Source organism: Cyprinus carpio, chromosome A8 (assembly GCF_018340385.1).
Source record: "Cyprinus carpio isolate SPL01 chromosome A8, ASM1834038v1, whole genome shotgun sequence".
NCBI classification, from domain to species: domain Eukaryota; kingdom Metazoa; phylum Chordata; class Actinopteri; order Cypriniformes; family Cyprinidae; genus Cyprinus; species Cyprinus carpio.
The window spans coordinates 13,233,637-13,250,227 of NC_056579.1; the positions used below are offsets into that span (position 1 = coordinate 13,233,637).

General features: G+C 34.7%; 2 protein-coding genes and 1 long non-coding RNA gene across 4 annotated transcripts in view; 1 reads left to right on the forward strand and 2 right to left on the reverse strand.

Moving 5' to 3' along the window:
• LOC109084985 (zinc finger, MYND-type containing 12) lies at positions 1 to 13,402 on the reverse strand. 2 transcript variants are annotated; one of them, XM_042762357.1, is made up of 8 exons: positions 13,272 to 13,402; positions 8,920 to 9,106; positions 8,654 to 8,825; positions 6,330 to 6,499; positions 5,925 to 6,047; positions 5,762 to 5,843; positions 2,114 to 2,259; positions 1 to 1,477 (listed from the first exon to the last, which is right to left on the reverse strand). In XM_042762357.1, the coding sequence occupies exons 1-8, from the start codon at positions 13,298 to 13,300 to the stop codon at positions 1,364 to 1,366; spliced, it is 1,023 nt and encodes a 340-aa protein (XP_042618291.1). In that variant the 5' UTR covers positions 13,301 to 13,402; the 3' UTR covers positions 1 to 1,363. The 2 variants fall into 2 exon arrangements, with proteins under 2 accessions (XP_042618291.1, XP_018955176.1); XM_019099631.2 differs by lacking the exon at positions 13,272 to 13,402 and adding an exon at positions 11,170 to 12,247 and having other exon boundaries at positions 8,920 to 9,061.
• On the forward strand, positions 5,684 to 8,487 carry LOC122145926. The gene is made up of 2 exons (XR_006160654.1): positions 5,684 to 5,819; positions 8,283 to 8,487. It is a non-coding gene; the product is annotated as an uncharacterized LOC122145926 (long non-coding RNA).
• Positions 13,165 to 16,591, reverse strand: part of LOC109084983 (monocarboxylate transporter 1-like) — a 20,170-nt gene continuing 16,743 nt past the window's right edge. The window contains exon 5 of the mRNA XM_019099629.2: positions 13,165 to 15,863. Within this exon, the coding sequence (XP_018955174.2) occupies positions 15,625 to 15,863 (239 nt within the window). The 3' untranslated portion in view covers positions 13,165 to 15,624. The remainder of the gene's footprint in view (positions 15,864 to 16,591) is intronic.

Consider the following 16,591-nt stretch of genomic DNA (forward strand, 5'->3'; position numbering starts at 1 on the left):
TAATTTATCTTTTTTTTTTTTTTTTTTTTTTTTTTTTGGAGAAAAAGGTCAAACTAGTTTATATGCGATAATCTTGCTTGAGAAAGACTGAAGAGTGATGAAGGGTTTTAGTGTGAGTTTGACTGAACAGCCGTTGACCACCTGAGACGCACGCACACTCTTCTCACCACCGCATCTCAAGCGTTGTGATTTGCCGTCTTGTGTGTGTGTGATGTGTTCCATCATTCCATGCAACCAGAGACTTGCACCTTCCACCTCTTCCCACACAAGAACAAGTGTCCCTGTAAACTCTGACACTTTTTTTGTGTTTTTGCGATAAGGCACCATATGGTTGTCGAACTTTACAAGCTCTGCCTCCACTTCAAGGATACAACAGAAAGTTTCTTTTCCCCTTATCAAACCTGTGTGACTCAAACTTAATAAAATGCAAATTCAGAATCGAGAGGTCAAACATCCATGACAGCAGTTCAAAAACACATCTGAACTGAGAGCTAAAATAACCTCATCAGATGTCTGTATGAAGTAGTGCTCAATCTGATTGATAAGCTCTACCACTCTACCCTTCTGACTTGTGTGAGTTGGCAATTAACGTAGCATCACATAACTAAAAATGAAAAGCAACAGTTGCTGCTAATGAACACTTAGCTCTTTGGTATGGAAAAGGGAAATGTTTTGAGACTCCATGTGTTCATTTCATTGCCTCTTTTTATTTTTATTTTTTTTTGAAGGGAACCTAAATGCCAAAAACCAAGCAATGTTGTATAATTTAAAACAAGAAATGACTAGTGATAGAACGCTAACATTGATGTTATGTGTCATTACGTAATAACACCAATAAAGACATTTTAAAAATGTCCAGAACATGAAACTGTGTCCGCTTGTCTATTTATCTCACATCACAGTTGACAGGCCTTCGCCACTGATCTTTTACAAGATGTTTGCTGTAGTCTGCCTCACTAAAGGTGTGGTCACATGTACTGTTGTTCAGTGAATTTTCATGGGCAAAATCCAGTTATTTCAATAGGAATCACTTGGGAATTTTACATGAGGGTGAAATAGTTCCTCACACACAGATTTCGTGACAGGTTTGACTTCACAAACTCACTGTGTTGACCACGAGAAAGCTGCTTGGTTAAATAGCAACTTGAGTGTGAGCTGTGCTTCATACATCACTGTTGAACTAGACAATGGGCCTTTTTTGCCCATGAAATTTTGTGACTGCACCTTAATGATACATCAATATCTCCCAATGTCCATGGATTGAATGAATGACTATGAACACTGTACAGTGTAAAGACAAAGTTTGACTGTTGTTGTGCTGTATATTGTGTGAAGGTTGTGTTATGTAGCTTAGTGGCCAGTCTCATTCCAACTGTTTTCCAGCATGTTGTAGTAGATTATGGATGGACTCTCTCAGTCTGTTTTGCTCACTTAACCCCTGGATCAACACCTCAGCCTTCTTCCCATACTCCAATGCCTATATACACAAACACAAAAACTTACAAGGAATATATAACTAAAACAAAAAAGGAAACCTAATTTTCAAACACTTGAAGAGCGGAACAATAACACCTATTTAATATGATAGTGTGGTAAGTTTAGAGGTTTAATTCAGGGAGTGTAGTGTAGTTTGACAAATAATGGGATGTTAATGGTTTGATATAAAAGCCGAGGAGCTGTGAAGTGATACATTAGGGAGTTTTGTTGTAGTTTGATATGAGAGCTGGGAGGTTGAACAAGTTTGCGATAAGAACTGGGGATAAACTGTAGTCTGAGATGTAAGGGAAATCGGAGGAATGCTAAAGGAGAATCCCATTACAACGTGGAACAGTCTGACTGTCAGTTTCCATCATGGCTTTAGTCTTTAGTGTTAAGCTGCAATGAAGTCAAAAGAACTTAAAAATGTTCACAGCAAGACATCCATCCAAGTTGAATTCAAACATTCCACTTCAGAACTTTCAATGTAATTTGAATTTTGGTAAAGGTTTGGATATTTGCTATGATTTGATTATGTAGAGGACTGGTGAGGAGGTGAGTGTTGAATTCAGGAGCATACTGTAAATGCATCTCATGAAGTGTGGAATATTTTAATTAGTCAATCTTTATTGTTTACCTTGGTGTAGTTGTTGCATAGTAACCACAGCATAGCCAGAGAATGTGCCAACATGGCTGACAGGTCAGGGCGAGGCTTCACACACTGTTCCTCAAACTCTAAGATACATCCCAGCATCTGATCAGCCTCCACACACTGGGCCTCATCTACACACAAAAGAGGAAGATCAATGTCAGCTATAATAGTCACAGGTGAGTGCAGTAGTTTGGTTCTGAAAAACCAGATCTATCTCTGAAAGAGGCTGAATGATGAACTCTGTTGAATAATCTCTAGGAGATATTGAGAAACATGATCTAGCATCTAGTGCTTTGAAACCCATCAGTTGCTCCTATCTGACATTGTTGGCCAGGCTGACAAATCAGCCAATATTTGACCACTTTGAGATTGGCTGAATCGGCTGATAGCCATGCTAGCTTGGTCCATTAGGAGAAGCATCAACCCTCCCTGGTGCCAGTTCAGATAATCCGCCAACAAACTAGTCTATGAAAAATTTGATTCCAAATCATTTTATTGCATAAAAATGTTTCATCATATTTACACTACTGTTCAGAAGTTTGGTCAGTGAGATTTTTTAAAAAGAAATGAATATTACTTTTCAGCAAGGACACATTTAACAGATCAAAAGTGACAAATGTATAAAGTATTTTTATTTTTTTTTTACCTTCTATTCATCAAAGAATCCAGAAATAAAAAATCTATCAGGGGTTCTAGAAAAACAAGAGTTTTGAACATTGATAAGAAATGTTTCTTCAGCAGCAAATCAGCATATTAGGATTATTTTTGATCATGTGACACTGAAGACTGGAGTAATGGCTGCTGAAAATTCAGCTTTGCCATCACAGGAATAAATAATTTTTAGAATATAATAAAATAGAAAATTAATCAAATTTAAATTGTAATAATATTATTAAAATAATTTAAAAGTATAAGCTTATATCATTTGTTTTTGTAATTTTTCTAACAATAAAATTCAAGTTACAAACAAACATATATGCACAATGAACAGTAGAATTTTTATAAATTAGCATTACACTTATTAAACGTTAATTTGTATTCATTTATAAACAAAATAAAAATAATTATGCTGATACCTACTGCATAACCAAACGTTAGAAAATTCAACTGTATTGTAAAGTGTTAGTGAGTTGCTTGACTGAACAGTGAGCACAGTTGGATGGTTGACTTTACTGACCAATGACATGACATGACTGTCTGCTCTACAGAGACAAAAAGAATAAAAGTCTGGCTAGTCATGTGTCCCAGATTGATATCAGGTCATGCTCATTGTTGTAGCTCTGTGCAGTCGTATCCACCAGGACATGCAGAGCAAGGCTGGCTGAGCTGTTTCCTGCTATAGCGTCATCTGGTCAGAAGTTATAATATGATGTGGCTAGCCAGAGGGCAGAACTGGCGCCAGTCTACTGACCTCGGGTCAGTCAGTATGAGGCCAGAGAACAGAAAGGATCAAGCGTACTGACCACTGACCAGCCAGCCACATTGAGCAAAGCCATCCACGTCACTGGAAGACTTGGCCAAAACACTGCTGAGGTTAATAGGCTTAGAGAGAGAACTAGGACAGGAGCGCTGCATGTACTCATGGCTGTGTCATGTTTGATCTTAGTTATCAGTGGAATCAACTAGGTTTTGCTCTAGGACACAACCTCATGGGTCTAAATATAACACTTACATTTAAACAAACTAATACATAAACATATACAATCATGTTGGAACCAGAACAGGCTGCTTTAAAAGCTTATGATGAATTAAATCCACACCATACAGATGGGACATTTCATGACATCATAACAATAAACATTAAATGTGTATATCAAGATATTTACATTATATATAATTATAAAAAAAAAAAAATGATTATTTTTATTAGATATTTATGTTACAAGCTGTCTGTGAAATGAGTGAGTTGTCAGATTTCCGAAAAGGACAAATCACGAGAGCCTGTTTAACGTGAGCATCTGTAACCCTTAATGGCCTAATAACAGTCTTTATGATTATGACTACATACAGAAAGCATGGCAAGCCTTCATTAGAGAAGAAGAACAGTGGGCTGAAAGTGAAAGATAGAGACTGTCAAACACTAAGGACTGTGTTCAAACAACATAGAACTACTTCTGCAAAGTGACAGTAAATGTCAATATTTCTTGAAGACTTTGAACCTTGTTTCCACAAAAACCGACCACAGACAACTTCACAAAGCCAGCATTCATGAAAAAGCTGCAATTTGCTAAATCGTTAATCACAGACGCCTATGCTAAAATGTAAAAAAACAAACAAACAAACAAACAAAACAAAAAAATGCTGTCATGATCATAAAACCTGGAAGCACTAGGATGAATTTCAGCATCTGCCAATCTGGTGGTTCAAACAGACAGACTATGGATGAAACCTGTTATGATTTCCCTACTTTTAAAGCATATATACATAATATTCTCATTTGCAGTTCATATGGGACATATTGTATTAGCCCTACAGTTAAAGCATGAAATACTATTTAAACATATATCATTTTACATAACATTGACCCATTTTATCTCACAATTCTGATTTTTTTTTTCTCGATTTAACTCAACAATTGTGAGTTTGTCAATTCTGAGGAAAAAAGCCAGAAGTGTGGGATATAAACTCATGATTCTGAGCCGAGGGGAAAAGAGAGAATGACCAGTTGATTTTTCTTATCAGAATTCTGAGATTACACTAGCAGTCAAAATTTTTTGAACAGTAAGATTTTAATGTTTTTTTTTTAAAGAATTCTCTGCTGCTTACCAAGCATGCATTTATTTGATCCAAAATACAGCAAAAGCAGAAATGATAGAAAGTTATTATTTTTATTTAGCAAGGATGCTTTAAATTGATCAAAAGTGATGATGAAGACATTTATAATGTTATAAAAGATTTCTATTTCAGATTAATGCTGTTCTTCTGAACTTTCTATTCATCAAAGAAACCTGAAAAAAAAATCGCCTCAGCTGTTTTCAACATAATAATTTTTATTTTTAATATTAATTGTTTTCTATTTTCTTTTCTATTTCATTAGAATGATTTCTGAAGGATCATGCTACACTGAAGACTGGAGTAATGATGCCCAAAATTAGCTTTGAAATAACAGGAATAAATTACATTTTACAATATATTCAAATAGTTAATTAGTAAATAATAGTAAAAATATTTCCCAATATTACTGTTTTTGCTGTATTTTGGATCAAATAAATGCAGGCTCGGTGAGCAGAAGAGAATTCTTTAAAAAACATTAAAAATCTTAGTTCAAAAACATTTGACTGGTAGTGTAATCTCAGAATTGCGGGAAAATTTTTTTTCATTTTGAAATATAAACCTTAAAATTATTATAATATATATAAATATATATATATATATATATATATATATATATATATATATATATATATATATATATATATATATATATATTTTTTTTTTTTTATTCTTTTATTCCAAATTGGTCTATTTAATGCGTCTTTGCACATTAAAAGTACTCATAAAAATAAAATAAAATAAAAAACTGACCCCAAACTTGAATAGTACACACATATTTCACTGATTGCTGATCGAATGAATAATGGATTGGATGAATAATGTTTGCGGACGTGTCTTTGTGTAGGTTTACTGTCTTACCAAAACACTTCTCTGGATGAGTGCCGCTCTGACTGATACCATCCATCAGCTTACACAGGTGAGTGTGCCATGAATTTGCCACCTGTACACACGCACACAATGTGATGAGAGACATTTTACAGAGACAGATGTCTCAATGTGTGCTTATGGTGGGTATGCCCACCTCTGTGTAGAGTGAATGGGCAATGTCAGGCTTGTTTTGCTTCAGAAACACATCAGCCATAAGGAAATATCCTCCAGATGTCACAGTACTACCCAAACCAAACATTTCACTTGCATAGTACACCTACACATAGGAAAAAAAAATATTTACAGTCAGTTTTTTAGGTAATACACACATAAATAAATGATATCAATAGATTAAAATAAAATTTTGATTTTTAGTTTAAATTATTCATGCCAGTACACCACAACTGACCAACCAGAATTAAATATTTCAAAGGGCCTTGCAATATTCCTACGAAATCCTAATGTTTATTACCACACAAACATGCATCAGCAATAAGTCATAGCAGATAATTATGTACATGCAATCCAATGACAGTGTTTCACAAATTTTAGGACTTACGTCATTGGCAAAGTGAGTGAGAGCAGATGTGTATTTTCCCATGGCAGCGTGCAGGCGGCCCAGGGTTCTGTGTAGCTGATGAAGGACAGTGTGACTGCAGCCTGGTGTTTTCATTACTGTCCACTCGGCCTTAGACAGATACTCATGTGCTTGGGAGAGAGAACCTAAACCTAACACACACAAACAACATACATTATGAACAAAAGGTCCTTGATGCCTCTTTACTTTAAGTGAGCCTGCCTATTAGAAGGTCTCTATACTCAATACAACCATATTTGATGTTTCTGTTGGAATACACATCCAATGTTTTAAAGATTCACGCCTGGTTTGCTCATCTGTCAAACAAGTTGAAAGCAGCCACTGTGAATTCTCAACATACAAAGCACCCCATCTATACATATTGTCACTATCACCAGCTGGAGTGCCCATGAGCTCCGCTACAGGGCACTCCATCCCTTACCTTTGCCACTTAAACCCAGACTACATTTCCCAAAACCCTTGCCTTGGAACTCATTATCACACCCCACCTGTTTCCCATCAGTGACACTATATGGGTTGCACTCATCCACACTCACATTGCTGATTATTGTTTAGCCTGTTTCATCTCTGTGTCTTCTTGTTTTTGTCCTTGCCTAGTGTTTTTGACCTTGGACTGTTTATCTGTTTTTGATCGTTTGCTGCCTGCCCTGACCATTGCCTGTTATCTGGATTACTCTTTTGCCTCTGCCTTGGATATTACTGTTTGCTGGTATTTTGACCCTGCCTGTTCTGACACTCTTTGGAATAAAGCTTGCATTTGGGTCCTCATCTCTGCTGTCATGCTCCCCACGTTACACATATAGACAGAAGCTTAATTATCAGAGGTGTGTCTCAATCCGCTCCCTAGTTCAATAGTGCACTTCCCAGTGAGTTGGCCATTCTTAGGGGTGTCTCATCATCAAAATCATTCCATGTTCACTCCCCAAAAAAATCCTCTAAATCCACAGTAAAAAAATCAAGAGAGCATTAGCTGCTCACTATATTTACTTACTGAAAATGCTGTCATGTCTGCAGTCTCCCTAGTTGTGAGAAGATGAGTGCAATTGTAAATCCATGAAAACAAAGCTATATTTCTGCCTTTACAACCTTTTATTCCTAAAATGCATGGAAGGGAACAATCCTGCAAACTTTTAATAACTATAAAGGAATTAAGAGTTTTTATAAGATTAATTTAATATAAAATGTTATAATATAATTTATTTTAATTAAAAAATGTTATCTATTTGTTAATTTATGCATGTTCTGCAATTTTGTGTGGTCTGTGGTTTTTCTGTGGTCTGTAAGATAAAAAAAAATGTTTTTAAAAGAAGTCAAATGATCACCAAGGCTGCATTTATTTGTTTAAAAATATAGTAAAATGGTAATAACAATTTAATTATTATTATAACAACTGTTTTATATTTAATATATTCTAAAAGGTAATTTATTTCTGTGATGGCAAAGCTTAATTTTCAGCAGCTATTACACCAGTCTTTAGTGCCACATGATCCTTCAGAAATCATTATAATATGCTGATTTGATGCTCAAGAAATATTTATTATTATTATCATTATTTTACTGCTTAATATTTTTTTGAAAACCATGGTTTTTGGTCAGCATTCTTTGAGGTTTCTGTGGCTCAGTGGTAGAGCATTGCATTAGCAGCACAAAAGGTTGTGGGTTCAACACATACTGGTAAAAAAAAGTTGCTTTGGCTAAAAGCATCTGCTAAATGCATAAAAAATAAAAATTCTAATTCAAAAGAAAGTTCACAGAACAGCCTTTGTTTGAAAAGGAACATTTTTATAAGGAAATGTTATAATATCATAAATGTATTTACTCTCACTTTTGATCAATTTAGTGCATCCTTGCTGCATAAAAGTATTCATTCTTATTTTTTTTTTAAAAACTAACTTTTTGATTTTCTTGTCACAGAAATGAAGAAGGAGCTCATGACGAAGAGCTTTCAATGCAAGAGTTTCTCATTGAGATTGTACACATCTGCATGACTAGTCTGCCACATCCTGAATTACATAACAATTGCCTCTACCCTCAGTTCATGTCCAAGCACCGCCCTTGAGCCCACTCATAGACCATCCCACATGAAGTAAACAGGGCTCTATGCCAGCTTCAGATTTTAGCAAACGTTTGTTTCCATTCTCTTCTGAAGTGGAAGTTATTGGCGGTCAGCCTCTAGAGGGGTTCTAGAACTACCAGTGGCTCTCAATCTAATGGACCTTGGAGAGATTTAATATTAGCAGAGCACTGTGTTGATTTTTGCATATGTGTTTCAATGCGTGTCTCACCTATATTAGCCTGTGCGAGCAGTAGATAAGCTGGTACCAGTTCAACAGCACAGGATCCGTACAGCCTCATGGCCCAGCGCAGGAATAGGAGAGCAGCTGGTAACACATCTTGGAACCTCTTCTTGGACACCCACCTCTGCGACTCTAAATGAGCCATCTCTACTAGATGTTTCTAGTCTCAAAAACATGCAAAACACAGACTAATTAGTCATCTGCCCTATTGGCACACCATATGCCCAAGTTTACTTGATGTAGTACATACAAACCTGTTTCTTCAGTGTTTCTTTGTGGTGATGCTCTCGGTCAGACTCCAGTGTGCCGAATGGTGCAGGTGTGTGGATAGATACCAGTAACGGACAGACTTTTTCATGAATACTGGCCCAGTCAGCGTGCTGGTGGTCAGAGTTACTACACACACACACACACACACACACACACACACACACACACACATTCCAGAGACTTTTATTATTTTTATATACATCTAGTTTTAAATACTTTAACCAAACTCAAATAGAAAACTTTATGGAATTTTACAATTAAAAGAGTTATTTACTTTAATTTACTTTAAAAGGGGATTTGGGAGGTCTTGTCAGATTTAGCTCATTTCTAGGTACAAATTTGTCCTTAAGATTTAAGTAGGTACACGTGTACATGCACATTTTGGTGTATGCGGTTTACCAAGACTCTCCATGGGCGTAATTTTTTTTATACTGAACAAACTGTATTTTCTATCCCTTTACCCTAAACCTACCCCTCACACAAAACTTTCTGCATTTTTAGATTTTCAAAACACTGTTTAGTATGACATTTGGTTTACGAGGACACAGGAAGTATATGGAGCACCAAACCTGCAAGAATTAAAAATAAAGAAATAAATGTAATAACAGGAAAATAAAGAAATAAATGACGATGAAAACAAATATAGTTCATTGGTGATCAAATTAAATCCTGAATTTATTTTTTATTGCCTTTTTTTAACTTAAACTGAAATAAATAAATAAATGCATTAATAAATGCATTTAAAAATAAATAAATAAATACGTACATTCATAAATAAATTCAATAAATATTAAAATAAATGAGAAAATAAGTAAATAAAAGTTAAAAGAAAAATAAATAAATAAAAGAAAAATATATACAGGGGAAGCAAAATAAATTCCCGGTTAAATTTGATTAAAAATTAACTATATTTGTTTTCAAGTCATTTATTTACTTATTTCTTTTCCAGTTTATTTATTTATTATTTCGGCAGGTTTGTTCCTTCATAGAAGTATCCTCATAAACCATATTCACGTTGTTAATACCCATGTCACACATTTGTGTCCTCATAAAAACATAAACATGCGCGCGCGTTTCAACTTGTTATAGGCTACAATCTCCTTTTGTGAAACAGACACAAAACAAAGCAAGCAAGGCATACTGGTTAGAAACAACATGGCTGAGTAAATAAAGACAGTATTTTCATTTAATTTAACTATCGCTCAAGAGTTGCCAGTCAAAGAAAGAGGTTAAAAGAGATCGGTATTTGCATGTTAACACCAGACCATTTCTAAATAAAGTGAGCAGTGTGTCAAAACAATGGAGCGGTTCACACCACTCTAATGATCTTTCGGTGTTATATCCTCTAATTTTTTCTTCCTCCGTTTTTTTATTTATTTTTTTATTTTGTAATCTAGGGTCAAACGCGATTCATTCGAGCCCTTCGCGTGACACGTGTGCGTTGCTTCTCTTCTATAAAAGACACTAAGCATTAAGCGCTGCGGATGACGCGGTTATTTGAAATACAGAAGTAGAAACACAGTGAGCAGCAAAATAGATCGCTACTTTTGCTAAAACATAACCGAAAACAACACTGCTGCAAATTTCCTCCTGCCTTACATATGTATCTAAACGTAAACAATAATAATAGCTTGATAAAACATCTGATGTTATCTTTTAATATTCATAGCTAATTGGGATTAACTGAGGAATTGTTTAAAAAAATATATATAGAAAAAAATTCTCAGAAGCCTTTGACTCTGAGGACCCAATATATTCATCTTTGATGACTATTTGGATTTGTTTTTGTTGTTTTTCGTTTACTAAGTAAATATAGAGACCGGATCTCTTGGAGCTTTAACTGAATAACGTTACCCCTGCCGTATGGTTGTGAGGATTATGTCTTTAAAAACAGCAAGAGAAAAATCCAAGCATGCACACAAAACACACACATTTTTCCAGTCATATTTCTTTCTCTTTTTTTTCCTGGTTGGTTTTAAGCACGCGTGGCTGGCCATTCTCTTCTCCCTGCACATAATTTCTCCTCCAGCTGTTTGAACTCGTTCAACCTTTCCATCTCTGCAGTAACGCGGCCAAGAATGTGAGCGTGACGTGTGTGTCTATGGTGCCACCTGCTGTCTGTACGCGCAGTTACGCCATGGAGCATTATAAGTACTAGTTTAAGGCGCTCGGTTGGTTAATATAAAGACAAAAACACATACGTTAACTGAATAACCCGAAGGCTTCGGACTCACCAGTAAAATGTGACCAGGCATTTTGTGCACTGAAGTTTTGCAGGTTTCTGGCAAAGTTCGCACAGCTTCTTTACTCCTTTAGGATTTGCTAGCGGGTTAATAGTTGCCGACATCCCGGATAAATTTACTCGCTGCTGTTTCAGCCTTCAAAATGTGCTTAAATTAATACTTTTATTAAGAACTTATATTTTCCTTTGACCACAAGCCGTTTCAACAGTTTTCCAATTACATATCAGCTCACGCAGTAACTCTTGCCTCGCGTTTGTTTTTCATAACGGTTCCCATGGAGACGACCTCGGGGAAGCTGAGGAGGATTTGTCTGCACCTGCGATTTTTATGTTTTATATTTGTTTCGTTTTTATATACGCGATGTATAGTTTTGTATTTAACAGTAGCGTTATTATTGCATTTCAATAGATATATGACATGCTTATATCGTTTGCTTAATGTATTGTATAATTGTATTGTACATATAATTGTATTGTACATAGTCTACTTATTGTCTGCAAATACAGGTAAAACGGGATCTGCAAGTTTATAGCCACCTAGTGGTGAAGTTATAGTATCCATTTCCATGATAATAAAACTTAAAAATAAAGTTTTCCCCTCTTGACCACTACATTTGAAAGACCGGGGTTAGTTGTCACAAAGGTGATTTGTCAATAACTTTGAAGTTTTCAGTCAAACGACCAATTAAAATGTAAAATGTAAAGCAGTGATTTTGTTTTTCAAATTTTACAATAAACGTTTACATAAATTCTGTCCTCCTTCTGTACAATAAAGTTACCCAAAGGCTGAACTGCATGCTAATGCTGGTTGTCAAATATTATGCATATTCTAAGTTTACATTCATTCATCAGATGCTTTTATGAAAGTGACTTGCAAATGGCAATGCAAGTGGAACCAATTAAAGACTATACAAATAGTCAAAAAATTACCAGAAACATTCTACAGCAGATGGGTAAGTGCATTCTTTTTTTTTTATAATAAACATAAAAATATACATACACTGCTGTTCAAAAGTTTGGGATCAGTAAGATTTGTAATGTTTTTCAAAGATGCCTCTTCTGTTCATCATGGCTACATTTATTTGTTCAGAAATACAGAATAAAACTAATGTTGTAAAATATTATTTAAATTTAAAATACTGGTTTTCTATTTTGATAAACTTTAAAATATAATTTATTTCTGTGATGCAAAGCTGTTTTTTTTTTCATCATCATACTCCAGTCTTCAGTGTCACATGATCCTTCAGAAATCATTCTAATATGCTGATTTATTATCAATGTTGGAAACAGTTGTGCTGCTTAATATTGTTTTCCTTAATAATTAGAACCTGTGATACATTTTTCAGGATTATTTGATGAATAAAGTTAAAAAGAACAGTGTTTATTTAAAATAGTGATTTAATTTTAAAAGAACAGTGTTTATTTAAAATATTTTTTTTTCTAATATCATGTGTGTTTATTATCACTTTTTTTATATATATATTTATATATATATATATATATATATAGATATATATATATATATATATATATACCACACACACACACAACATATACACACACGTATAATGTAAACATGTTGATATTTTTGTTAAATGCCTTTTATATTTTCATAATTTTGTTTCATAATCGCTGAACTATTAGTGGAAATGTTCAATAACTTTAAGACTTAAGAGGTACACGTCTACATAGAAACTAAATTTAATGAATATTTATCAGAGAGGAGTTTTTTATAGTGTATATATATATATATATATATATATATATATATATATATATATATATATATTTTAATTGATATCTAGTCTCTCAGCCTCATCATGACCTATAAGCTGCACCAAGGAATGATTATTTTATCAGAATTTATATATTTCTCTCAAAGTAATAACACATTTACATTTTAAAAAAAAGTTTATTGACTTGCTCATCCACACACACACACACACAAAAAAATCTAAACAAAATTTCAAACGTGATATTGTTTAAAAAAAAATACAGTTATTTTTCCTCTGCCCTGAATACCTTATAAGGGCCAGATTCTACTCACTTTCCTAAATTATCCATGAAATCCTGAGATTGCATAGAATCTCTGTGCACACACACACACACACACACAAATACATACTTCCTACCCCTGTATCTTTTCACCTCAACCAACTGTCTTTCTGACAGGAGACATTTTAAAAGCACGCTGGTTAGTGTCACTTCTGTTACACCGGCCCACAAGAAAAAGTGGGAATACACCGAATGCATTTACTCAGGGTGGTTCATTTTCTCTATACAGCAGTATTTTCATTCACACAATTACCAACACTAATAAAAAAAATCTACCTGCACACATAGTGGAGTGGAGTTCAGACAGCTCTGATCCTGTACGAGAAGTGCAGCCGGAGCAGTGATACTGATCTACTCTGAGACACTGAAAATGACTCTTTAACACTGCTCTGATTCTCTTTCTGCGGTTTTGCCTCAAAGCTGCTATTATTCAGCCGAGCTCTGAGATTACATCACCAGAGAACTGTACACAAGCACACATCCCTCAGGACCCACACTGATACATTTCTACTCAGGAAAAAAGTCAAGTAAATAGCCTTACACTGTGAATGCTGTGTGTGCAAAACTCAAGAGTGTAAATTTTACCTTAAATGTACCTAATTAAAGTGCACTATAACTGCCATTTGCTGGGACTAAACAACAACACTGCAACAGATTTACTCCTTTGCTGAAACACACAGAAACTTTTGTGAACCAGCGTCTTTGATTCACCTATTTGACCGTGGCATCACAATGAACGACAGCAGCCATCAGGTGATGGTGTTTCCTCCCTTTTGTTTCAATGTTTTCGCCTGAAACTGGCTCACTCTACTCTAGAAAGCCAAAACGGTCACTGATACATTAAAGATCTGCTAAATCTTTTTGCAGACCCGAGAATCGTGTTGTTTTCGTTCTCGGCCAATCTACAAAGCAGAAGGAATAGGATGGCTTGGGAAACTTCAAGAATATTCCTTCACCTATCTGAGTGTGTAAATAGAATAAGTACCTTCGTTTTGCAAATAAACGCGAATGCAGCTAACACTAGCAGAACTTGATATGAATTCTTCATTTCTAGCAAACACAAGTTCAGTACCGTTTGTTGCTGGCTCAGTTTGGAAATAAAGCACTCTATTCTCCCCTTAGTATGACAGAAAAAAAGCAAATTAATAGCAGGCTATCAAATTAAAATCACTACACAGCCTCCTGTCATTGCAAAAAGCTTTGTAAAAAATGGGTCAGGAATTGTATTGTTACACGTATGGCTGTTAAATACAAATACCTGCATGTTTATAGAAAGGCACTTGATTAAGGCACAGGATCTCTTGGCAATGGCAACCATGATTAAAACCATTTCTAGACATTTAAAAACAATGTGGTCAAAAAGCCAAGTGAACAATTTTTAAAGGATCCCCTATTTGAATGTAGCATACCCTAGTGATATCATCATCATCATCACTAAATGCCACATTAAACAGAAGCTGAAGCACATCTCTGGCAGACTTTTCATGCAAAGTGTCTCAGATGAAAACAAGACCTTGACAATATTGTGTCTGCTGCAGCTCCTAAAAATGGTAACCACAGAAATCTTCATGTTACAGTACAGTGAGTAGAGAGTTTGATAACCAACGTGAGATCATGATATCACCAGAGCAGGAAGCAGCCTGCCAAAAAAGACATTAAACAATCCGTGAATTCTTCTGCCATGCAAAGGCAAAACACAGTAGTTACACATTTCATGAGTGAATTCAAGTTTTTGATCTGTCCCCTGACAGACCGGATTTCCTAAACTATGTTCAGAGCACAAAAGTTGATATCAAATCAGTTCAAAAAACTTTATAATTTCTGTGTTTTGCCTTTATATGGCAGTCTAGCAAAGCCTGGCAGTATTTTCTACCAGCCAATCAGAACAGGTAAGACTACATACACATCGTAAAACATAAAACTTCACACTCAACCTAAAATGTGTTTCCTACATATAATAATGACCTTTAGTCCAAAAACACTATTTCTAAGATGGAAGACAGAAAGAAGAGTCAAAGATCTCTCTTTCTTCTATGTCTTCAACTGCCAAATTCTGTGTGCATGTTTCCTTAGATGTCAAACATCATAATACTCTAAAAGTTTTGAAATGTGCAAAAAACTGGAGTCAAAACCTAGGAATGCTCTCGTAATGGTTAAAATATATACCACGAAAAGGTGAATTGTGACATTAGGTACGGAGACACTCTCATATGAATCTCGGGAGAGTGACAGTAACACCTTTGTGCAGTTTTAAATATTGGCTGAATCGTTAAGTAATGCATTAGAGGGGAATGATTGGGGTTTATCCTTTTGGACGGTCAAAACCCGAAGACATGGATTGTTGGTGTTTGTCCACATGATAATGTCCCCTTCTCCATTCGGCAATGTCAGCTCATGCATCCAATGCGTCTCCATCTGCCTCCCTTGCCTTCTCGTTCAGGACATTGTCTATGTTCGTCTCTTCATCCTTCTCTTCCTGTCTAGCTCTTTTCTCCTCCTCCCTCTTCTCTTTGTCCAATAGCCGGTAGTTGATTCCCATTCCCACGAACAAGAATATGCTGGCAATCACCAGGATGCCTCCACAAGCCTGATATGTGTATTTATAATCACCGTAATCATCATTGAGTTTTCCTGCAGAAATGGAAGAAAAGGACAACAGTCTCTTTTACACACTAACTGGAACAGGATATACTATGACATTCAGTGATTAATGCAATTAAAGCAGAAAAAAGTCCAGCCCCAATCTCACGCCACTGGTTGAGCCAAAGTTGCCATTACCAACTGGTTGAGATACTCAAACAAACAGCAACGTTTAGATGGTGTCACAGAGCCAGAGGACCACAGACTTTTCTCAAATGGCTGTGTTGTTTTTTTGTAGTATTTGACTTTAAATAAAAAAATATTTAAAAATTTAGTCCATTTAAGTTTAAATTTAATCATTTTATTATGTCATAACAGTAATAATAACATTAATATTTAAATTATTTTAAATCATTTTACTTTTATTATACATTTTTATATATTTATATTTTTGATAAAAAGTATTCTTTACATTTACTCAATATTTTGTCATATTTATTAGTACTTGTATTCAAGCATTTTACACCAAATATTTATGTATTTTACATATTTAATTTTAATAATCACTTAAAAATATTTATTATTTTTCATTTTTAATATATTTGTATACATTAATATCTTTGTTATAAATATTCTTTTTAGTCAATACTGTCATGTAATATTCATTAGTTTAAGTAATAACTTTTTAGTTGATGAGAACATAAAATTAAACCAAATTTTCGAGGTTTTTATATTAACATTATTAATATAGCGGTATTTAATGTTATATATCAATATGT

Excerpts from the sequence above, each read along its gene's own strand:
- LOC109084985 (XM_019099631.2), bottom strand. The coding sequence starts at position 11,282 with ATGTCGGCAACTATTAACCCGCTAGCAAATCCTAAAGGAGTAAAGAAG. Across the intron at positions 8,826-8,919 it reads AAGAAACACTGAAGAAACAG|AAACATCTAGTAGAGATGGC; the intron begins GTTTGTATGTAC and ends TTTTGAGACTAG. Across the intron at positions 6,500-8,653 it reads GCTCGCACAGGCTAATATAG|GTTTAGGTTCTCTCTCCCAA; the intron begins GTGAGACACGCA and ends TGTGTGTGTTAG.